Genomic DNA, 24622 nt, shown 5'->3' with positions numbered 1-24622 from the left:
ATGGAGTGCAGTTAACTTCTTTAGCCAGTAGCTGTGAATAATATCTGGGCATCGTGCTTTCCAATTTTTCATACTTGAGACTAGAGCTGGGCGATAGAACGATAACGATATGTATTGCGAAATAACTTTTTCTCGATAGAAAAATTAAACTATTGCGATAGGCCTCATCTCTCTTGTCCTCTTAAAAAAAAAAGAAGAACAGCCAATCCAAATTAAGTAGCGCAGAGCCGAACCAATCACAGCTGCAGCGTCACGTCACGTGACTTGTTACGTACAGCACAAGTGCCAAGCCTCATATGTGTATTTGTTTGGGAAGCAACCAGCCGCCGTGCCGCCCGGGTAATGGAGGAAATGAGTGTGCCGACTAGAGAAAAATCAACCGAGAGTGTGACCGAAGGTTACCGAAGAGAAAACAGATGATGGTTTCAATGCCGGAGAGATTGTCGAACGGAAAGGCCATAGAAGTTCCGTAGTGTGAAGGTATTTCGGCTATTTCAAGTCTGACAAAAAACAGTAGCGCGCACTGTAAATTGTGCCGAAAGCAAGTCTGGAAATACAATAAACCGGTGCATGCTCAATCTCTGACTGAAAGCACTAATTCGTCATTCGGCTTTGGTCAGACTAAAGTCACTGTTAAAACTGTTTGAAAAGCTAAGCTATACAACAAGGAGAGATTGAGAATTTCCTTTTAGTTCTCGGTTTATTTGATATTGACAAAAGTTAGTCAATTTTGTCTGTTCTTCTGTAAAACGAACTAAGATTTATTTTTAGAATTAAAATTTTGTTTCTAAGTGGAATTGACAATTTAGTAGTCTGTTTTGTTTGTTCTATTTTGAAACTTAAACGCTTTAGCGGCTGCCTTTTGTGTAGTTTGCAATATTTGCCTTTATTTATCTGAAAAAGTCTCATGTTCCTTAAGTACATCTACCCTGTTGAACTTATTATGGGAAATAAATATTAAAATCAAGACAAGCTGCTGATTATTTCACATTTTACTTGTGAGCAACGGCACATTTAAATCTTACAAATATAGTTATTTGGCTTATATCGTGATATATATCGTTATCGCCTTAAATGAAAAAAACATATCGTGATATGAAAAAATCTTATATCGCCCAGCTCTACTTGAGACCTGTTTTTTGGATGTCTGCCACTGTGATGGTTACTGGACCCTGTTCAGGGAGGTTGCTATGGCCTGCTCTTAGCTGCACTAGCCACTGAGCATTGTTATTTTGTGTTATGTCCATCTCTCATACGCTCTTACAGTGTTTGGGTTGTATAAAAAATTCTACAGCACATGGTATAAAACACACACACACACACACACACACACACACACACACACACACACACACACACACACACACAATAGTCTTTTGTCGAAATTTCACTACAGCAACTCAAAATGGTACTCATTAGTTTATTGCCCGTTTATTGCCAGACAACGTCGGAGCATGCTCTTAATGAGACGACAGTCTGTGTCCCGGGGGAGCTCCTGGACATTCTGAGATGCAACCTGAAAGTGTTGGATGCTCAAAATGAACCAGTTCTCATCTGTGAAAAGCACATGGTGGACCTACCCATTTTGCTATTCTATGGCAAATGCCAGCCTGGCTCTGTAGTGCCGGGCAGTGAGCACTTGGCCAACTGGAGGACATCAGGCCCTCAGGCCATCCTCATGAAGTCTGTTTCTGCTTGTTTGTTCAAAGACATTTGCACCAGTGGCCTATTCAGTGTCATTTTGTTTTTCCTTTTCCCTGAAAACCTTCTTTTCTCTAATCATTTCTTAATAACATTTACTTTTACAATAATGTATTATACAGCAGTCGGGAATACATTTAATTATGGTAGATATCTTTCTGAAAGTGTCTGTAACTAAATTTAAGAATACAATTCCTCCACCATTACCTACTTCAGTACCATGTGTCAAAGCAGTGCAGATCAGCTACCTAAAACTCTACTCCCACAAAAGTCGATTATCTTGTTAAAAGTGTTACCTCTTTACTGCATACAACCATGGACAATGTGGCACCTCGGGAAAAAAGTCTCAAATCAGAAGTACTTGACTCCCTGGTATAATTCTCAAATGTGCAAAGCAGATATCCTGTAATCTGAAGAGGAAATGGGGTCTCACTAATTTAGAATAGTTTTGTTGCTCTATAAAAACCTCTGTATAGATTGAAGATCTTACTATTCATCACTAAATTTGAAGAAAATTGGAACAACGTCTAGGCTTCTTCCCGCTGCACTGCAGTCAGAGCTCTGTTAAGCCAAGCATTCCTTTAACCTCCTAAGACCTGAACTCTTTCATGGCATGCATTTTTAATTTCTCTGTGCCATTTGGGCTGATTGGGACCTGATGAATGTAAAAAGAAGGATTACCTGAGTTGTTTTTTTACCTGATTCTTGTTTCTGAGAAAAATGAGATCCACATATGAGGATATTCGTTTAAAATTTCGATAGAACAGTGGCAGTATAACGTCCTCGCATGTGGAAATCAAGCCCTTGTAGAGCAAAATTTAGTATTGTGGTCTAGCCAACCCAAAATGTGATGTCCACATATGTGGACGCCAGGTCCTAGGAGGTTAACTTTAACTAGTAATGACTTCATAAATTTTTTCACAAATAAAATTTTAACCATTAGAGTAAAAAATATTCAGAACTGTCTTACAGACGTATCATTTTGTACAGCTACTGTTGATACTTTTGATATTTTTTTAGACTTTTTGTCCAATTGATCTCTCTGAGTAACTTTCATAATCACTTCCTACAATTAATCAGTGTGTCTATTAGACCTCCATTCATACAAGACTGCTAAAAGATGTCCTACCAGTCCTTAAATATGATCGGTCTATTTCTATTAATGGGCTACATATCACAGGCCTTTAACACTGCAGTAATTAAACCGTTACTTAAAAAGCCATCACTTGACCCACCTGTCTTAGGTAATTATAGGCCAATCTACAACTTTCGTTTTATTTAAAAAATATGGAACCTCCGTTAATGGTAACAAGCACAAAGATACTATTAATGTCAGGCAGGATATGCCGGGGTGCACATTCCCCCCGATACCTGGCCAATAGAATCAGGCTATGATTCATTCCGGAATTTTATCATATCCCATGTGGTCAGCCATCCGGTTGTAATGAGCTGTCTGGAAAATCATTTTTTGGTGGCATTTTGGCACCAACAACTGGGTGTGAATAGAAGAATAGAATAGAATAGAATATCTTTATTGTCACTATACACATGTACAATAAGATTACAGAGCATCCTCCTACTCAGTGCAGACAGGTGGGAAAGAAAGGGGGGTGCACAGGTACACAGTTCTGCAGCACTATATACATATGAACAAAAATATTGATCAAAAATATTAAATGTACAAATATACAAATAACGGGGAAAAATAGTGTTATATATTTACTGTGTGGGCTATTTCATGTAACTTAAGTGTTGCACAGTGGTGATGGTAGTTGTGTAGTCTGCATATAGGGGTCATTGGGATTGGGGGGTGAAACCGTGTTGTCAGTGCATGTGTGAGTTCAGAATGGCTTTTGGGAAGAAACTGTTCTTAAGTCTGTCAGTCTTTGGGCTGATGCACCTATAGCGCTTTCCCAAGGGGAGCAGGTTGAACAGGTCAAAACCAGGGTGGGAGCTGTCCTTGATGATTTTTGTTGCTCTGCTGAGTCAGCGGGAGGAATAAATGTCTGTCAAGGAGGGGAGAGGGCAGCCGGTGATCTTCTGTGCTACCTTAACTACTCTCTGAAGCTTCACTCTATCTGCCTTAGTGCAGCTGTGATACTGTGATGCAGTATGTCAGCAGGCTCTCAATGGGCGAGCGGTAGAAGGTCAGCAGCAGGTTGGAGTCCAGTTTGTACTTCCTGAGGACACTGCTCCTTTACAGTAAGTGGAGTGGTGCAGGAACCGGGTGAGGATGAGGATGGTAGCAGGACTGAAGCAGATGAGGGCTGGTGTTGTGGTGTTTCAAAGCGGGCGAAGAAGCAATTAATCTTCTGCCAGCTACTCAGGTTTTCTGTTTTCACAGCACAGCCTCTGTGGTTTATGCCCTGCCACACCTCCCATGTGTTGTTGCTGGACAGGTGCGACTCTATGCTTCTTTTATGGTCTGTCTTGGCTTTTTTAATTCCCCTTTTCAGATCAGCTTGAGCAGCCCTGTACAGAGCTCTGTCGCCCGACCTGAAGACAGCGTACTGGCTTTGAGTAGTGTGCAGACATGGCTGGTCATCCATGGTTTTTGGTTTGGGAAAACCCGAATGTTTTTGTCCACAGTCACATTTCCGATACAGAGCTTGATATAGTCCAGTACTGATTTTGTGAATGTTTCTAGGTCCTGGTGTTCAAATATGTCCTAGTTTGTCTTTGTGAAGCAGGCCAGGACAGGTTGTAATAGTCTTTGTGGTAGGCCTGGACTGCATCTGAAGGGGTGTAGGTTGGTGAGAGCAGGAGGGAGAGGTGGGCAGACTGGGGGAGGGGTTTGGCTCTGTAAGCGTGCTTAATGTTGGAGTAAACATGATCTAGAGTGTCCTCTCCCCTGGTGGGACTTTTGACATGCTGATAGAATTTTGGGAATACAGTCTTCATGTCGACTTTATTAAAATCACCGCAGGGTGGGACGCTGCTGTTCGTTAATGGTATTCAGCAGGATGGATGTTTACATTGGCATCAGGTGGAATGTATACAGCTGTGATGATCACTACTGTTAGTTTTCTTGGTAAAAAAAATAAATAAATGCCAGCATCTTACGGACATGTATTTGAGGTTCGAGGAGCAGTGTCTGTTTATAATTGCCCCATTGTTGCACAAGCTTTCGGGTATTCCCGGGTAAAACCTTATTCAATTATAAACATGAACTTAGCGATTTCCTGCTATTTGGAATTCCAGGTCATCCATTTTATGCACAAGGGATCTGGCATTGGAGAGATATAGGCTCAGAAGAGGTGGCTTGTGTGGTTCATTCCTTAGCCTTAGCATGACGTCTGTTTGCTTCCTCTCCCTCCTCCATCTGTGCTGCCTTCTAGATCCGACATCAATCCACGGAGAGCCCAGTGGTCTCGCTATGTAATCTGGGATGTTATGCATGCGATGAAAGATACACGAAACAGATATCTGGTAGTAGTCACCAATGTCCCGGCGGGTGTAGCGAATGTTAGCAGAATGTTCGGGATCATCTCCCTCCCCCATCCTGTGGAGTGTCCCTGTCACTTCTGGAGGGAGCGGCATAGGTGCCGGAGAGGAGCCAGCCCGAGCAACCAGGCCTTCCAGTGTTTTTGTCTGGCACTTGGACTGGTATCGTAGTCTCTCCAGCTGGCACTGGTGCACTGTATCATGTTACCGGTGCATGGCGGTGAGGTTAGCCACCATCCCAGTTGATGCCTCCGCTGACGGCAAGGCTTGTGCTAGACAGGTGGCTACCACTATAACATGTATGGGTTACTATTGAACGAGCACATACGGCAGCCTTTGTTGGGAGTTCTTTACAGTAGTCGTTACACCAGTCACAGTCACTTTCTCTCATTGGCCCCTCTAGCTCTGCGCTGCTTCTACCACTCCGCAGTGCATTCCTCCAGGTCCCGTCATCTTTTAATGTGCATAGGGCTCATGACCCTAACAGAGTGCTTTGGTCTCAGACTGCTGGCTTATTTGTGGTTCCTAGGAGGCAGGTTCTTCATCTTTTAGGCCCGTTGTCTGTGGAACCAGCTCACAGTAAGCTGCTGGGGGCTTCTCATGAATGGTTCTTGTTTGCTTGCTGGCTTACTGTCTATTTGCTAACACACCACTTGTCTTGTCTCTCTCCCATCACCCAAACCAGTTGTGGCAGATGGCTGCCCCTCACTGAGCCTGGTTCTACTAGAGGTTTGCTTCTTGTTAAACGGGAATTTTTTCTCTCAATTATTGTAAGTTTTTAACCTTACAGTATAAAGTGTCTTGAGGCACCTGTTGTGATTTGGCGCTATATAAAATGAATAGAATGGATGTTTGTAAGGCCTTGGCAGTGCTTCTCTTCTTCCTCCTTGCATAAAAGAGAGCAGATGTCCTGCTGATGGGTTAATGACCTTCTACCACGAATCTCCTCCATGTTCTTAAGACTGTGCTGGAAGACAAAGCAAATCTTCTGGGACCTATTGATGTGCCATCCTGGAGCAGTTGGACTACCTATTCTGTAGGGTCCAGGTGTTGCCTCATGCAGTAGTGACACTGACCCTTTCAGTCAGAAAAGTAAATCCATTCCTGTTTTGGTTTGGGTTATATTTTTATGGCCCCTCTAGTGCACCTGTTGATTTCATTAACACCAAAGCAGTTAAACTGATTAAAAAAAAACCTTTGGTACTTAACTGACCATCTCAAGATCAAGATGGTACCAGATGGGCTGGTCTGAGTTTTTCACTATATTTTGTGTGCATGTGAATATGCAGTGCAACTGAGGAGTGGCTGTTACTGCTCACTCTCTTGGGGGCTGGGAGGAGCACCTAGTGCTTGTTGTGTGTATGTGTAGCAGGAGGCTAAATTTAGCTGTGGCTCTCCCCACGCATTATGAGCAAGGCCCGTTTGGCAAGAAAGTCAACTGACTTGGAAGACAGTGGGAGGAGAAGAAGGACGTGTTCCTCGTCTGGCTGGCCTTGCATGTTATAGGGCAAAGGTGTTTACAGTTGGTGTAACGCTGTCTGTTCATCACTTTGGTCGTTCTCTTTCTCCCTTTCCTTTGGCGAATGCTGAATTCAATTTCAATTCAATTTTATTTATGTAGCATAAATTCACACGTTTACCTCAAGGCACTTTACATTGTAGATATACAACATGTATAAGATTGTTGGTAGGTTTTTATTTATCTGAAGTCAAGTTATTGTTTGTTTAAGCCAATATACAGATCACACTTGACAGTTGTTGCTGGAATTTCAGTTAAAATAATTCTGCAAAGGTAGATTTTGAGGGGACTTTGAACACAGTTAATATAGTGGAACAATTTAGCCACAGCAAGGCTCTTCTCTGTGGCTGAATAGGGTAGTCTGTAAAGTGTTGATTAGAGTTCGGAAAGCCCCATGTGGTTTCCCAACTGCAGTCTCTTGCTTTCTCTTTTGTCATTTTTCTCTCCACTCTGTTTCCTCTTAGAATTTTTCCTCCTCCTTCTGACCTTTTTGTACCTTTTGTTTTATCTTGTCTGAACAGATTCGTTTGCACACCCCCCTCTTTTTTTGTGTATCTTTTCAGATGAATATTGTCAGATGTCAGAGTGCACCTTTGGATGTGTGAACAAAACCACATAGATGATTTATCCTAGAACAATGTAGGTGTATTAGATCTGTTGACTTAAAATGATTAGACTTTAGATTAATGCTAGGTCTCATAAGGAAGTTAATTCATCGTTCTCTTCATCGTTCTGTGTCCCCTGCAATTCTTCTTTGTTTTTTTTTCTTCTTCTGCTCAGATGCAGATTCTGCAACATTTTTTCAGCAGTACATTTTGACTTTTTTCGTGAAATAATATTTTGACTTTTTTTCTCAAGTAAAATTTAGACGTTAATCTCAGAATTTCTTTTATCTCTCTAAGATGAGCGATATATGTTTTTTTTAATGTGGCCCCTAATATGCCAGGATGCAGGTAATCAGCTTGTGCCACTGGAAATGTACTATTTAAGCCCAATTTGCTCTTATAGTGGTTTTAGCTTGTTTATAATCTGAATTGGGTGTTTTTCATGGGATTCTTGTCAATTAAGCACAGTAATAAAGGGGTCAGTAAACTGTTTGCTAATAGTTTTGGAACCGCGAAGGTGGGATCTTATAAGTCCTGCTGGAAAAGAATGTCAGCATTTTGATGTCAGTAGGCATAAAGTGCTCTAAAATCTTCTACAAGTTAGATGACAGACTGTAGAAACATCGCACTGGACTTCAAACGTTTTGGATTTTTTGCCTCTGCCTTTGTACCACTTCTGCGTGTTTTTTGTAGACCTTCTGTCACATAATCACCTGCTTCTCCTGTAGGTAATGCTTGATCAGTGCATCAAATGGTGCATCAAACTCTCCCTTTTATTTGGGCCTGAAGCAGACAGTACTTTTTCCTGTTTTTCTTGCATTTTGTATTTCTACTATTTGTCACTCTTTGGGTTTTTCTTGCTTAGTATAATAAAACTAGCTTTTTGCTCGCTTCACTGATTGCTATTATATTTTGTGTCTGTTGCTTCACTACAAGCAACATTTAAGGGTTAGGGTAAGCGTCCAAAGAGGTGTCTCTTCCAATGGAACAGTACTGGTGGACATCATCAGCTGTGTGCCAGTGATGTCAGAGACATCAGTTACTTCACACTCAGTTTAACAGTTGACATGACCGTTAAAGAGCAGATGTCTGGTGTGGACCACTAGTCAGGGGGATTTCCTCAGGCTGGTCTGTGTCATTTCTTACTACTGCTTTACATATGTACGTTACTTGACATTTATGGTTGATATGATACACAGGTCTAAATTTAAAATATGTCCTACCTGCCCTTTAGCTACTGCTTATTTTAATTTAATTAAAATGAGTACCCAAGCTATTAGGTGTAGTTACAAAGGAATATGAAATATTCCATATTTCTTTGTAAGGAAGGAATATTCCACTTCTTTGCTTTAATAAACTCCTGGTTTGCTTTGGCTGTATGTTCTGGGTCATTGTCCATCTGTATTATGAAAGGCCGCCCAATTAATTTGTCTGCATTTAGCTGGATTTGAGCAGACAGTATGTGTCTGAACACCAACCTGAATTCATTTGGATGCTTCTGTCCTGTGTTACATCATCAATAAACACAAGTTTATTTATACTACGCTCAAGCCATCTGTGTTTTACAGATGATGTGGTATGCTTTGGATCATGAGCTGTTCCACACCTTCAGCATGCTTTTTTCTTGCCATCATTCTGGTCGAGGTTGATTTTGGTTTAATCTGTCCAAAGAATGTTTTTCCAGATCTGTGCTGGCTTTTTTAGATGTTTTGTTTGTTTGTTTGTTTGTTTTGTAAGCAAAGTCAGTCTAACCTTTCTATTCTTGAGGTGAACCCTTTGTATTTACTTTCATGCAGTCTTTCCTTTTTGGTAGACTTGGATATTGATAAGCCTACCCCCTGAAGAGTGTTGTTCACTTGGCTGGCTGATGTGAAGGGGTTTCTCATTACCATAAATGATTCTGTGATCATCCACTGGTGTTGTCTTTTTGTGTTGCTGAGTTTACCAGTTCTTTCTTTCTTTCTTTCTTTCTTTCTTTCTTTCTTTCTTTCTTTCTTTCTTTCTTTTTCTTTCTTTCTTTCTTTCTTTCTTTCTTTCTTTTTATTCTTTCTCAGGATGTACTAAACTGTAGATTTTGCCATTTCTAATAGTGTAACAATTTCTCAGATGTGTTTTCTGTTTTTGCAGCTTAAGGGTGACTCGTTTCACCTGCATGGAGAGCTCCTTTAAATGCATGTTGTCTGTTCACAGCAAAATCTTCCAAGTGCATACACAACACCTCAAATCAACTCCAGGCCTTTTATCTGCTTAACTGATAATGACATAATGAAGGAATTGCCCACACGTGCCCATGAAATTGCCTTTGAGTCAACTGTCCAATTACATTTGGTGCCTTTAAAAAGAGGGTGACACATGTTAAGGAGCTGAAACTCCTAAAAACCCTTCATCCAGTTTAAATGTGGATACAATTAAATGAAAGCTGAGAGTCTACACATTATGTCAGTGTGAATTATCTAGCTGTAATTGGAATATGCTTTCAGTAAACAGGTTAAAACAAAAAACAAAAACAAAAAAACCCAACACTTAGGTCATATATATTTGGACACTGACACAACTGTACATTAACCTCCTTAGACCCGAACTCTTTCATGGCGTGCATTTTAATTTCTCTTTGCTATTTGGGCTGATTGGGACCTGATGAATGTAAAAACAAGGATTACCTGAGTTTTATTTTTTACCTGATTTTTGTTTCTGAGAAAAATGAGATCCACATATGAGGACATTCGTTTTAAATTTCGATAGAACAGTGGCAGGATAAGTGGATATCAGGCCCTTGTAGAGCAAAATTTAGTATTTTGGTCTAGACAACCCAAAATGTGACGTCCACATATGTGGACACCAGGTCCTAGGAGGTTAAAGTTGTTCCATTATACTGCTTATGTCACTGGAGCATAATCCTTATCAGACTTTATCCTCTTCTTTATGTGCCTTAGTGAGTGAAACATTGTATTTGTTGCCTTCCACTATAGGTGAAGCTGACCAAGTACATGTGGACACAGCTACAGCTGAGGCAGAGGATACCAGAAGGAGAAAGACCTGAAGCTCTCGCTCAATACCCAAGACTGGAGGACTGGCTCCTCACAGCTGACCTCACGCCACAGTTCATACAGGTCTGTATGTGTACTTTTATTTATTTATTTTTTTAACCTGACTATATTTGTGGAACGCAATTTGTCTTGTATATGGAAACACACACATTATTATTACACATTATTTATCTACTAGTGCACATCTTATTATACACAATTCAAGGCCAGTTCTTTTTCACCTTGCATTACATTTCTAGGGTCAATCCATCTCAAATCATTACATTTTCTTGGTCCCGTCACTGATTTGCCTGTAAATTTTATGGTTTAAAATTTGGACATATATAACGATTGCTGTGAAATTTTAGCTTCCTATATGAAATACTTTGAACAATGGGCCTTTCATCTACTTTCAGGCTTTTTTTCATCTATTGAACTCAACAAAATTGAAAGACAGAAGTTTGAAATTTTTCAAAATTGATCCTGGATCTGGAATTTGGGACAGATACACTAAATGCTTGTGTATTGACTAATTAAAATATATGTTAAAAAAGCCGTAATCTAAAGTTCCATATTTAAACACTAATAGAAAAATTTACATTGCAATAGATATCCAAGGACAATTTCTGAATGGTATACTAGCTGTATTTCACAGTAATGGAAAATAAAATATATAAAATATTTTTAAGCATTTAATTCCTAATAAAAAAACTGAAAAAATTGCTGTTTTATTTTAAACTTCCATATAGGGCTGGGCTATATGAGGAAAATCTAATATCACAATATTTTTTGGCTATATCATGATACACAATACATATTACGATATGTTAAAATAATTATTTATTTTCAATCATATAGTGGATTGGTATACTCAATCAAATCAAAAATTCAATATTTTTTTCCTACTTTGAGTACAAAAAATCTGAATGAATTGAAATGTTTCATTTTAACCATTTTTTAACCATCAGTTGCACACAGAGGTTTTTCACAATGACAGTACTGTCACAGTATGTCTCAAATTACAGAAACAAAAGAACTATTTCTAGAATTATTTAATGTTTTCTTTGGTGTGTGGGGAGAGGTTGATATGCGGACTTTAAAACATTCTTCATTTTACAGTGGATGACTTTTCAGCTGTTGGGATAAATTTGTGGTACCTATACCTTTAGTGGCAGTAGTATTACAGCATGTTTTGCAAATTACCACATTTTGTTCGTCATCCTCTTTGTGAAATCCAAATTACAGCGAGTCTCATTCCCTCGCTCATCTGAAACTCCCGCTGTCTACATATTTTTCCCTATCTGGTAGTATATAAACATGCATGCCAGGTAGAAATATTTCCAGTTGGGAGAGGATTAATGATGCATTCACAGCATGTGGGAGAAAAAAACTGATAGTGAATTACCTGCAGACAGCTTAATATTGTCATTGAAATTTATAGTGGATGGTTACGATAAAACCATTTTAACCAGCGTACGTCGAAAAGGTTGTGATACATTGAGTATATTTGATATATCACCCACCCCTACTTCCATACCTACAACGTGGGTGTCACAAATGAAAAATATCCATACATTTCACAAAATCTTTTTCTCAGCTGTAGACTAATTAGAGTACCATCTGGAAACTCCAGAATTTTGTTCTGCCTACTGATATTTTTACCCCTCCGCCACAAAAGATTGATGTGTTATTGGGGTATTACCCAATAACACTATTGAAAAACATAGAGAATTTATGTTAATTTCACAGCTAGCTGCTAGGCCATATGACCAATGTTCCCTCTAATTTTTCATGTGTCTGAGCAAACACACAAACTCCTGAGCGGTCCCTTGGACCACTGTGAGCAACATTAGACGTGTGCACTGTGGTCACGCCAGCATCGAATCCATCCAAGTTACATGGTTTATTAAAATAATCAAATTACAGCATTTACATTTATGTTAGACTACTTTTAATTAACTGCTTTAGCCCAGTTACAATGAAAATTTAAAAAATCTTGTTCATGACCTGTGTAGTATGTTAACACTATTGGAAGTAAAAATAACTTGAACTCCAATTTTGAAAACACAACTTTCTTTCTTTCTTTTTTTTAAATAAAGCTCTGACTTGTATTATGAGTATGAGTCTGTGGTCTGGGAGAGAGTCCTGTAACTCTCTGTCTGCGAAACACAGTAAATAATGACCAATGTTGGGCAATTAATTATATAGTTACTTCTTCAAAAAAGTAACAGAGTTTTGCAAACAAGTTTTTTGCAGCTGTTTACCTAAAAATGCAGCCAAGAGGTTTTTTTAAATAAACTATTTACAGAACAATCAGGTGTTCTGCAAATTTGATGCCACACAAATTATTTGTGCCACTCCAAAAAATAATTTCTGTCCACTATGAGATAAAGGAGAACAACAGCCTGATACCTGCAGGCCTGACAACAGGAGATGTATCACTCCTGTAACACCTGTAACATTCAGCAGTCGCCTCATTGTTCTGACACACACAACAAAACTATTGACTACACCAAGGGCGTAGATTTGGCATGGACGGAAGGGACATGTCCCCACCAATATTCAGCTATTATTGAATTGTCCCCACCAATAATTTGATCTCTTCGAGTAAAGAAAAACAAAACTGATAGAAAGAAAAAAAAAAATGTCAACGTCTCATTCACCCAGCGGTGCAGAAAGAGTTAAATTACGTTCTCTACTGGAGTCCTACCTCATGTGACAAATATGGCCAATGTGATTGGCTGAGCCTTTCAGGGAGCTCTGTTTAGTTTTAGTAGTGGCAAGCCTGCGCTGCGAGGACCTGCAAGGGGGAAAGGAGGATGGCAGCAAAAAGGAAGAACCTGGATATAAGAAAGTATTTTTCAAAGAAACCTGTAAGTCGCTTAAAGTCAAGCTCACTCATAAAATGTGTCCGTCATAATAACGTTACAGGCTATGCTAGGCTTTGGCCCACATCAGTCTAAAATTGTATGTAACCATGAATAACGTATTTTGGAAACTAACTGCACAACAGGCAGCAGTATTAGTTATCTCAGTCTCCCAGAGTAGCATTTCTAATTTTGATTGAAACTGTCAGAGAAAACGGCAGCCTCGAGCAAGCCAGGATATTAGTTTACAGAGGCTGTTGAAATTATACGTCTAACGTTAAAATGTTGGTGACACAATAATTTCATCCTAATGGTACTGATATATTCGTAGGGTTAATTTTTGAGACAAAATATCATGAGGTAGTTAAAAATGCACTCACCCTACAAACATTAATGATGAGTCAAGATCTGCACAAACTGACAGAAACACTGAAGCAGCTACCCATTTTATTCTTATTGTCATGTATGTCCTATTTGTCAGGTGACAGAAGAACCAACACAAAGCTCAGAGAGGAATGGTGATACAAGATCACAGGTGAAATTGGATGATGACTTGCTGGTGCACATGTGTGACTGCATGTATTTTGTAATTTAACATTATATAATTCACATATAAAAAGATGAATTGTAATTTTAAATGGTTTAAAAGCATGTAGAATAGCGTATGTAGGCAAGTATATTTCTCCTTTTTTTATCAAGAAGCAAAGACAAAAAGGGAAAAACAAAAAGAAACAGGGCAGGGTTTGGTGGTTGAATCATCCGTCCCCACCAATGCCAAAACCAAATCTACGCCCTTGGACTACACTACACACTAACTACACAAGATTTGCGCTAAACGTTGCAAATCTCAAACCACCGCCGTCACTCCAAAACTTCCCCCCTTCCTAAACATCTAAATGCCATGTTGCCATATCATTTTTTGATTGGTCGACATGGTACATTTTTCCACCAATAGGAAAGGGTGGAGTTTTTTTGGTTTTGTTTTTGCTCACAGGTGGAGAGTGCTTTCAAGCGTTTTCCTTATAAAACGCCGTTTTTACCGTTTCTTCCCGCAGTAAATATAAACAACGATAGTATATTCAGGAAAAAAACAAACATTGCATATTTTTTTATCATAACTCTGGTTTTACGTGGCCTATCAACACAATTTAAAAACTGGTATAAAGTCCACACTTTTTCCGTCAATTGTTCCGTCTGTCCTGCTCACATCTCCAATGGTTGTACATGTTGTCATTAACGTGGCTTCACTCCACAGCAGCCACGCCGCTTTGCTAGCTAAAACACCGGTGCCGGCACATAAGGACGCTGTCATAGCCTGTCAACGACATTGATTAGCTGCGTATATACGAATGTGAATCGCATCATTGGCTGGACTATGGTATACGGTGGCATCGTTCTAATCCCATACGGGAGCCGCCAGTCACTTACTGACTAACACTGCAAAACAGAATTATTAAAGTTTTAATTTTAATTGCAATTCAGGTTAGATTTTTTTTTTGTGCACAATGCAGATTTTCTGTGCGCAGAGACCGTGCCAGCAGTACGCAATTGCGCACGCGCACAGCTTAGAGGGAACATTGCATATGACCTTTGCGCATTTATAGTACCTTGCCACATTGAATATAAAGCATACGTGGCAACGGGATGTTTTTTATCTCAAATTTGGATATCTGATAGTTGGTTTGGATCAGTTCTGATTTGGTCGATTTAGTTTGGTCCACACCCCAGTGCGTCAAGGGGAAAAACGAAGCAGAGGTCGATTTAAACTAGGAATGGCTGGTGACTAATTTCCAAGTCGACTAAACTAGAGAAAAAAAATTAATCTGAGTAGTCTAAAACTAAGAAACAGTCAGATATTAAGTTAAATTTAAACTATTTCATAGATAATGTCAAAAACCAAAAGTCAGCAGCCGAAGCATGTAATCTCTCAAGCGTGTCCAGAGTTTAGCCTGCACTTCTCCCGGTAGGATGTACCCTGGCTGGAACACCTTACTTTGGAGGTGACCACCTCAACTGGCTCCTTTCAATATGGAGTAGTGACTCTACTCTGAGTGCCTCCCAAATGGCTGAACTCCTCACCCTATTGCTAAGAAAAAACCCATTCACCCTTCAGAGAAAGCTCATTTCTGTCCATGATCTTGTTCTAGGGTTAACTAAAAGATCAAATTCTAATTTTATTTGTCACATACACAGTACAACATGTAGTGAAATGCTTGTGTCCAAGCTGTGGACAGGCTGCAGATGTAGCTGCGCCATTCCAGGCTTAGTTCAAGGCAATGTTAGATTTTGAAATTGATACCATAGGTGGTAAATGGACATATTCATATGTAGCAAAGTGCTCTGTACAACATGCCCAATTCATTTACACCAATTCATACAAGCACTTATTCTACCTATTCCCTCTGGGTACTTCCTCTCATAGTCCAAAGACACAGTCAGGTCCATAAATATTTGTACAGAGACAACTTTTTTTCTAATTTTGGTTCTGTACATCACCACTGTGAATTTTAAATGAAACAACTCAGATGCATTTGAAGTGCAGACTTTCAGCTTTAATCCAGTGGGTTTAACAAAAAGCTTGCATAAAAATGTGAGGAACTAAAGCATTTTTTAACACAATCCCTTTCTTTCAGGGGCTCTAAAGTAATTGGACAAATTAAATAACTGAAAACAAAATGTTCATTTCTAATACTTGTTTGAAAACCCTTTGCTGGCAATGGCGCCTGAAGTCTTGATTTCATGAACATCACCAGATGTTGGGTTTCCTGTTTTTAATGTGCTGCCAGGGTTTTACTGCAGCGGCTTCAGTTGCTGTTTCTTTGTGGGCCTTTCTGTCCAAAGTTTAGTCTTCAATAAGTGAAATGAATGTCAGTGTTTTACAGATGATGTGGTTTTCTGGCGACACATATGTGTAACTGAGATGGAGATAGGTGTAAGGGCCCCAGTGCACTGATCTCTTCATACGCCAACAATGACATCGTCACTGCTCTGCATGCACCTTCGCTTAGGGTGCACAGAGTGTATCCATTGAACAATAAGTGTCACCACTCAGAAAAAACCTCCAGATCAGCACTGGTATAGGATGAGAAAAAGTCAAAATGGAAGCAAAGAACTCACAGAGTTTTGTCCAAAGGTCTTTCGACAAACTGTCATCTTGTTTTTAAACTATTGCTGCATCTCCCTTTGTATATTCTGTCAATCTCTGAGATTCTGATATGTCATTAAACATGCTATAAAAAAACAACTCATGCCCTCAACTGGCCTGCAGTGGCAATGGCAAAAGGCACAATGTTACAAAAATCAAGAAGTGCACAGCAAGCTAAAATGATGTCACAGCAATGGCCTGCACATCACGGGATGTGATGTCACTTTTGTTGTATAATGTATGACGAGCATAATGGCTCCATAACAGTGAAGATGCAAAAAGCAAAATACTTGGGGGTGGGGGGTTGTCAACCAATTTAAAGCGAATGGTCCAAAACAATGAACAATGCACAAGAGAGGTGAAGAAGAGGTTGATTTGTGAGAAAAGGATAGTGGGAAGATTGAAAGGGAAGGTTCACAAGATGGCACTGAGACCTGATATGATGTATGGCTTGGACATTGTAGCAATTACAAAAAGATATAAGGTGGAGCTGGATGTAAAGTTGATGATGTTCAGATTTTCACTGGGAGTGACCAGGATGTACAAGATTAGAAATGAATATAAGAAGGGGACAGGTCAGGTTGAGAGGTTTGGAGCCAAAGTTAGACGGACAAGGCTGAACTGTTTGGACATGTATACAGCAGGGACAGTCGACATATTGGACAAGGGTTGTTGAATATGGAGCTACCAACCAAGAGGAAAAGAGGAAGACCACAGAGAAGGTTCATGGATTTAGTGAAGGAGGCTATGCAAAGGGTTGATGTGACAGAGAAAGATGCTTGGGATAGGGTGAGATGGAGGCTAATGATACACTGTGGTGACTCCTAAAGGTAGCAAGATTTCCTAACATGATGTTATTCTATGTCAGAGATATGTGTGGGTTTTTCTTTGCTATTGGATATGCTACAAAGACAAAAGTATTTCCTAACATTTCACATTTTTTTGCTATTTTAGTTTAGTCAGATGTATAACTGTCATTCACAGTTTAGCTTGACGTCATTATACTGAATATTTTTTATTTTTCTAATGTACTGTTCCAGGTGTCTAAACAGAATGGTAAGGTTTTATAGTACTAGTAAGTATGTAGTACATGTAGGACAGAGTTTTGCAGTGTTTTCAAGAGCACCAGCCATACTGCTCTGTGTGATGAGCACTCACTCAAACTAGAATGTGTTGAGTCAGCTGCTTTGTAAGCCTCTGTCCCTCCCCAGTGAGCTATTTATACACACCCAAACCAGCCACAGCCACATACCAACACACACACACAGTGATTCAAGGATATACACATGTTGAAAGCACTTTGTAAACAAAAGTGCACACAAACAGTGAAGGTAGTGTTCAAACCTCAGGGTGACTCAGTTTTGTTTTTTTTTCCTGACATTGGCTTGAGGAGGAAGTGACAGGTGGACAAGGAAGCGCTAAGGAGCTAAGAGCAGGAGGCGATCAGGCTGACAGTCAGCCCGCATGGAAGGCGCTGCATAGCAAACTGGAATCATATGTAGCACACTGAGGTAGGACAAGACGCCAGCGTATACAGGCGGTTTAACATTTCTTTAATGCATACTTTTGGATTAAGATCTTTCAGATTAAAAGCTCAGAGAGAGTACCGTATTGTTTCACTGGAAAAGGTGATTTGATTTTTGGTATTTGGTGCATCCTCCACACAGAGAAAAAGGAGAAGGAGACTTGTTGTGGAAGTTGTGGAATAAGGAAGTAAAGGAAAGTATTCAAACGAAGGGGTTAGCAAAGAATAGTCAGGGAGTTAAAGATAGTAAACAGGAGTGCTGGATTGCCAGGCATACAGCAAAGAGAGAGATGGCGAAGAGAAAGGCTTGTAGTGAATGTGAGACTGGATACTAAGGAATGAGAAGGGGACTTGTATCAATTGGCTAGGCAGAAAGATTGAGCTATTAAGGAAATGAAAATGGAAATGTGCAACAAATGAAAGAGTGGGAGTACCTCTATCGGAAAGATAGCAGTAGTACTTTGAGGAACTGATGAATGTAGAAATGGAAAGACTGAGCAAAAATGAATGAAAGTTGATAGAAGCAAGACAGAATATATGTGTGTGTGAATGAGAAGGAGGGTGGAAAAGTGAACTTGCATGGAGTAGAGATAGTGAAGGTGAGAAATAAATGGATAAAAAATTCATCCATCCATATTTTCTTACACATTTCTAAGTAAGGGGGAGAGTTGCCCATCTCATATGTATATATACATACATATGAGTTCCAAGGTCAGCCGAGAAATGAAATGTCTTCACAGGAGGCTGAGGAGTCCTTGGTACTTACAGGCCATACTGGTCACAGATGTTCTTGTATATTATGCCAGCCACTTGGTTACATGTATGCCCTGTGTTGGTATCACTCAGTATATCTACATCTATCACCATGGCCATCTATCACTGGTGAATTGATGTCTCGTTCACTCCTGGCAGACAGTTTGATGACATCCTTGTAGAAGAGTTGGTTGACGACTGCTTCATTCCGTAGTCGGCATCTGTAGCTAGTCTTTTTAATAATCTCACTGAGGGGCTTCAGGCCTATTCAGAAGAGCAGTGGGGACAGAGCATCTCCTTGGTAGATCCTGCACTTGACAGTGACTTCTGCCACTTGGCTTGAAGTTTGGCTCTAGTGTTGTTCGCCACATCCCCATTGAGTTCCTGATGATGGCTCTTATGGTCCTGTTGATCTTGTATAGGCATTCCAGGATCCATATGTGGGCTTTCTTCTAGTCGATCCAGGCAGTGCACAGGTTGGTCAGTCTGGTCTTGCAGTCTCAGGCGACTGCTCTATCTACCAGTTGGTGCTGTTTTGCTCCTGCCATTTCTTTTCTGTGCATATATGTATGTATATGTATATATATATTAGGGGTGCAACGATACACAAAATTCACGGTTCGGTTCGGTTCGATACTTTGGTGTCACGGTTCGATATTTTTTCGATACAAAAAAATGTTCATGCTTTTTTAATTTGTCATTTATTAAAATTATAAATATATATTTTAACTCAAAAGTACAGTTTTTAAATTTAATGTTGCTGAAACAAAAAAGTAATAAAAAAATTAATCTATCTGATCAAGAAATCCCTCATCTTTGGAAAAGAGAGTTTATTACAGAGAAATGGCTCTTTCCAAAATAAAAGCTATACTATACGCTTCTTCTGGGGTATACTCTCAGCAGCATATTAAACATATCAGGTCCCCATAAGGAGAATCATGTGTTAACGGCTGTCTAAATGACTCGGGTAAAGTCTGTAGCATGCGTGCTTGTTGTTTTTGTCTGCTTCCACTTGTCTTTGCACTAGGATGATGTCGGAGTAAATGTGCAGTCATATTCGTTGTGTTCCCACTAGTGCTATCAGCGTTAATCTGAAATGACGTTAACGCCACAACACGGCAAATCTCCGTTAACGAGCTACCGCGGATCGCCCCGTGCGTGGGGCTGGACAGCATCAACACATTAACGAGCAAACTGCGCTAACGCAGTAGTTCCCACTCATGTAATTGAGCATTGCGTGGCACATCCGACATACTGTTTTACTTTTGTCCATGACGCGCTTACCTTCAGGGTCATACTTCACATGAAGACCAAAATAATTCCAAAGGCCAGATCTGAATGAGGGTGGGGGAGGTTCAATTTGCCATGTTGCAACAGCTTAGCTTCTGTCTTGCTAGCTTGCGCTGCGCTCAGTAGATCTACGCTCGACAGTGCAGCCTAGGCGGAGTAGTCGAACGCAGATCCACTGAGCTCTCAACACAGACAGCAGCGTCAGAAGAAAAGTTGATAAAATAAATTAAAAATTTTGTATTGTTCGATACATATGCGTACCGAACCGAAAACACTGTATCGAACTGTTCAATATCGATACGAGTATCGTTGCACCCCTAATGTGTGTGTATATATATATATATATATATATATATATATATATATATATATATATATATATATGTATGTATTTGGTATCCACCCACTCAAATCGCATAACCTTCCATCGATAAAGTGTTGTGTACTCCCTTTACAACCCTCTTAGCCAGGTGTTTCATTCTATGCAAATGGAAACCAATGCTCAACCTCCTTCACATAATAGTTGGCTCAGGGAAGTTTTGACTCACATCAAACTTCAAAAACTCTCTTGCAGGTTCTTGCAAGACTTTTAATAAGATTTTGCAATCCTTCTTAGAATATTTAGACAAAACAATAATCCATTCAGAAAGCGATTAGATGCCTTCCAGGTCACTTACACTCTTATTTTTACCAAGGTTTTTAATTATTATATTATACTATTTTATTTATTTCTATATTTTTTATTTCCTTTTAGAAAGGGAGAGGATATATCTTAATTCAGGCTCCATGGACATCGTCATAAACTGTTCTGCTAATATTTTAGGCTGCTATCGATGTCAACTAATTTCTAGTATTGGAAATATCATATTGTCTGTTAGTCCAAGGACACTAGACTTGTCAGTTGCAGCGTGCTCTTTGATCTATATGTGAACAAACTGTTAATGAAAAGATTTATAACACCCCCACCCATATTTGTGCGCGTTTGTCTCTGGGTTTGCATTTTGCATGTGCATTCCTGTCATTTATTACTGTGTAAGAGATAAGCACTGCCCCAAGGGGTATAGCTGGAATCAGGCGTGTTACTACAACAGTTACAGGACTATGCCAATTTAGTAAAATGCATGAGGAGGCAGAACTTAGTAAGCTGACAACTTAAAGCTTTTCTGTTGTATTCAGTAATTGGAAAAAATAAGGCTCCTTTACCTGATGAACTATGGAAGTGAACCTCAGCTTTAATAATTCAGCACATAGCATTTTTTTTTATTTTATGGTGTACTTACATTCTCACTTTAAACTAAAACAGATCTGTTTTATTAATTGAATAACTGGAAATGCATTTAGTGCTGTAAGCATTTAACTACCTGTTGTGCTCTAATTTATATTTAATTATTGTACTTTTTATTCTTGTAAATTAAATTGAAGATTTTATCTGTTTTCAGGAACCTTCTACATCAAAGCAAAAGTAAATTATTATCACTTCAAATTACTTGAGGGTACAAGAAAACAGGTCTTATGAAGTGATGAATCAAAGGTTGAAATTTTTGGTGCAAGTTATTATCAATGTGTATAGAGAGGAGTGTCTACAGCCATAAGTAAAAACTGTCGTGGTTTGAAACTGTATTCGTAATTGATGGAATTATGAAAACAGTAAACTTCTGTCAGATTTTGATCCACCATATCATACCATCTGGAAAGTGTTGGATTGGCAAAGGCCTCATTTTTCTGACATGACAATGACCCCAAATAGTCTGCTGACACAATAAAAGTGTACCTGGATAGAAAAACACATAATGAGAAAATTGAAAAACATCAAAATTGGAATATCTTTCAAGACACCTGGGGAGCAACACCTGGAGACTTTTTAAGGAAATAACAAGACAGTTTTCGTAAGAGAGTTCAGGCATTGTTGAAGAAAAAGGTGATCATATCAAATATTGCTGGAATTGTGCAAACTTTGTTTTTGTCTTATGTACTGTGTATAAATCATTGCACATATTTCCTGTTAGGAACGAGAAGGAATGAGAAGTAGCTCAAGACTTTGACTGTACCAAACCATAACTCTCCAAAAGTTGATTCTGTTCATTTGGACGTAGTGTTTTCAGTGGGAGAAACATTTCGTCACTCATCCAAGTGACTTCTTCAGTCTTCTGACTGCAGGTTTCCCCCAACTTATAAACAGTACATTTTCATAATGACTGAAACCAGCCCACTGAAGGACCAATGGGCTGGGAGGTCAGTTCCTTCATCATAATTATGCAATTTCTCATGACCATTGATCAACAACCACTGATCAAAGCCCACTGATCAATGGCCATGAGTACCATTCACAGAAAGTTGGGGAATGGCTGCAATCACAGCATTGTACGATGGCGAAAGTCGAACCCTTAGGCCCCCTCCTCGATTCAGAGATGGTCTTTCCCTTTGCCCTTCTTGATGTGATGTTCTTCTGCTTCCCTGGCCGCTGTGAATGTGGGAATGGTGTTCACTCTGTGTTGTAGTGTCCTGATGACACCCAGTTTATGCTCCAGTGGATGATGAGAGTCAAACCTTAAATACTGATGCGTAGGTTTCCGGTACACATGAGGTTTTAGATGTCCCCCATTACTAATGGAAATCTCACAGTCTAAGAAGGCTAACCTGCCATTTTTCATATCCTCCCTGGTGAATTTGATGTCTCGGTCCACCAAGTTAATGTGATCCGTGAAATGTGGTACATCCTGAGATTTGATTTTCACCCAGGTGTCCATTATATGTATCAAAGTTTTATTTATATAGCACATTTCAAAGACCGAAGTACACCAAAGTGCTTTCCATAAGATCATAGTACAAATAAAATCAATATATAATAAAATTATAAATATGAAAATATAATAAAATGGTTACATAATCCAATGCAATCCGGATGCAAATTGCCCTAATTGACCTTAAATACAATATCGAACATATATGTTTTTAAACGTGATTTAAAAGACTGAATAGAGTCCGATGTGCGTATATGGAAAGGAAGTGTATTCCATAACCTAGGTGCTGCAACGGCGAAGGCACGATCACCTCTGGTTTTCAGGCGAGACCTAGGTTGCACTAAGAGCAGTTGGTCTGATGATCTTAGTGCTCTTATGGGGCTATACAGGCAGAGAAGATCAGCTAGGTAATCAGGTGCCATATTATTTAGAATTTTGTAAGTAAGCAATAAAACTTTAAAATCAATTCTAAATTTAATGGGAAGCCAGTGTAAGTTTGCCAAAACAGGGGTAATAGAGTCGTACTTTTTTGAGCCAGTCAAAAGGCGAGCTGCGGCATTTTGAACTAGCTGCAGTCGTTGAAGAAGGGAGAGTTGTAGGCCCATATACAAGGAGTTACAGTAATCTAGCCTTGTAGTAATGAAGGCATGAATAAGTTTCTCCAAATCCTTGTAGGGAATATAAGATTTAGCCTTGGAAATTAGACGTAATTGATGAAAGCTGGATTTAACCACACTAGATACCTGTTTATCTAGTTTAAATGAGCTATCCATAATGACTCCAAGGTTCCTAACAGCATCAGTAAGATGACTAGCAGCAGGACCAAATATGTCATTCAGCTGTCCTGGAGATGTATCTCTGTCAAAGACAATAATTTCTGTCTTCTTCTCATTTAATGTAAGAAAATTTTGTGATAGCCATTCCTTAACATCCCTTAAACAATCAAGCAGAAGATGTAATGGGGAGGATGCAAGTCCTGTCAGATGAAGATAAATTTGAATGTCGTCAGCATAACAATGAAAAGAGACATTATGTTTAGCAAATATGGAACTCAAAGGCAACAAATACAAGGAAAACAACATAGGACCCAACACCGAGCCCTGGGGGACACCACAACGAAGGAGAGCAGGTGTGGAAGAATATTTTCCTATCATGACTGAGAATGACCTGTTAGAGAAATAGGATTTAAACCATGTAAGGACAGTTCCTTTAAGGCCAACTACTTGTTCAAGCCTTGTCAAAAGAATATCATGGTCAACAGCGTCAAATGCTGACGTCAAATCCAGTAAGACTAAGATTGCGGGACACCCCGTGTCAGTAATTAGGAGAAGGTCATTGAAAACCCTTAATAAAGCAGTTTCAGTACTATGACGCTGTCTGAATCCAGACTGAAATTTTTCATATAGACCATTTCTCTCTAGATAAGTCTGAAGTTGTTGAAGCACTATTTTCTCTAGGATTTTTGACAAAAAAGGAAGTTTAGAAATCGGTCTGTAGTTCGCTAGCGTATTATGATCAAGGCTAGCTCTCTTTATAACTGGTTGGACGACTGCATGTTTAAAGGCAGTCGGAACACAGCCAGATGACAATGATAAGTTCATTAAAAATAGGATACAGGACCCGATAGTATCGAACGCCTCCTTAATTATGCGCGAAGGGATGGTGTCAAGCAAAGAGTTTGAATTTTTCTGGGTATTAATTAATTCTTTTAACGTCGTGAGTGATGCCAGTTCAAACCGATGGAAGGCAGCTGAACATACTGAGATTGGGGCATGATTTACAATCAGGGGTGTGAGGCCCTTAACAGTGAAATTTTATCTACAAAATAGTTCAAGAATTTCTCACAAAGGGCCGGGGAGGCATCCATCAAGACGTCAGGGCAGGGATTAACCACTGAGTTAAAAATTTTAAATAGAATTCGAGGGTTATGACTGTTAGTTGCAATAATGTTTGACAAGAAAGACGTTTTAGCCATTTTAGCGGCCTTCTGATATTTGGACCGGGTC

The 24622-nt window shown here is 39.4% G+C and overlaps 1 protein-coding gene across 2 annotated transcripts in view; it reads left to right on the top strand.

Annotated features, from left to right (window-relative positions):
- Positions 1–24622, top strand: part of LOC134641215 (kinase suppressor of Ras 1-like) — a 61160-nt gene that overhangs the window by 5751 nt on the left and 30787 nt on the right. Inside the window, exon 3 of one of the 2 annotated variants that reach the window (XM_063493507.1) lies at positions 10239–10379. In XM_063493507.1, coding sequence (XP_063349577.1) covers positions 10239–10379 — 141 coding nt within the window. Of the gene's footprint in view, positions 1–10238; positions 10380–17550; positions 17819–24622 lie in introns of those variants that run through there. The other variant, XM_063493508.1, reaches the window with a different exon arrangement.

Source organism: Pelmatolapia mariae, linkage group LG14 (assembly GCF_036321145.2).
Source record: "Pelmatolapia mariae isolate MD_Pm_ZW linkage group LG14, Pm_UMD_F_2, whole genome shotgun sequence".
NCBI lineage: Eukaryota > Metazoa > Chordata > Actinopteri > Cichliformes > Cichlidae > Pelmatolapia > Pelmatolapia mariae.
This window is presented reverse-complemented; position numbering and strand designations above follow the sequence as displayed.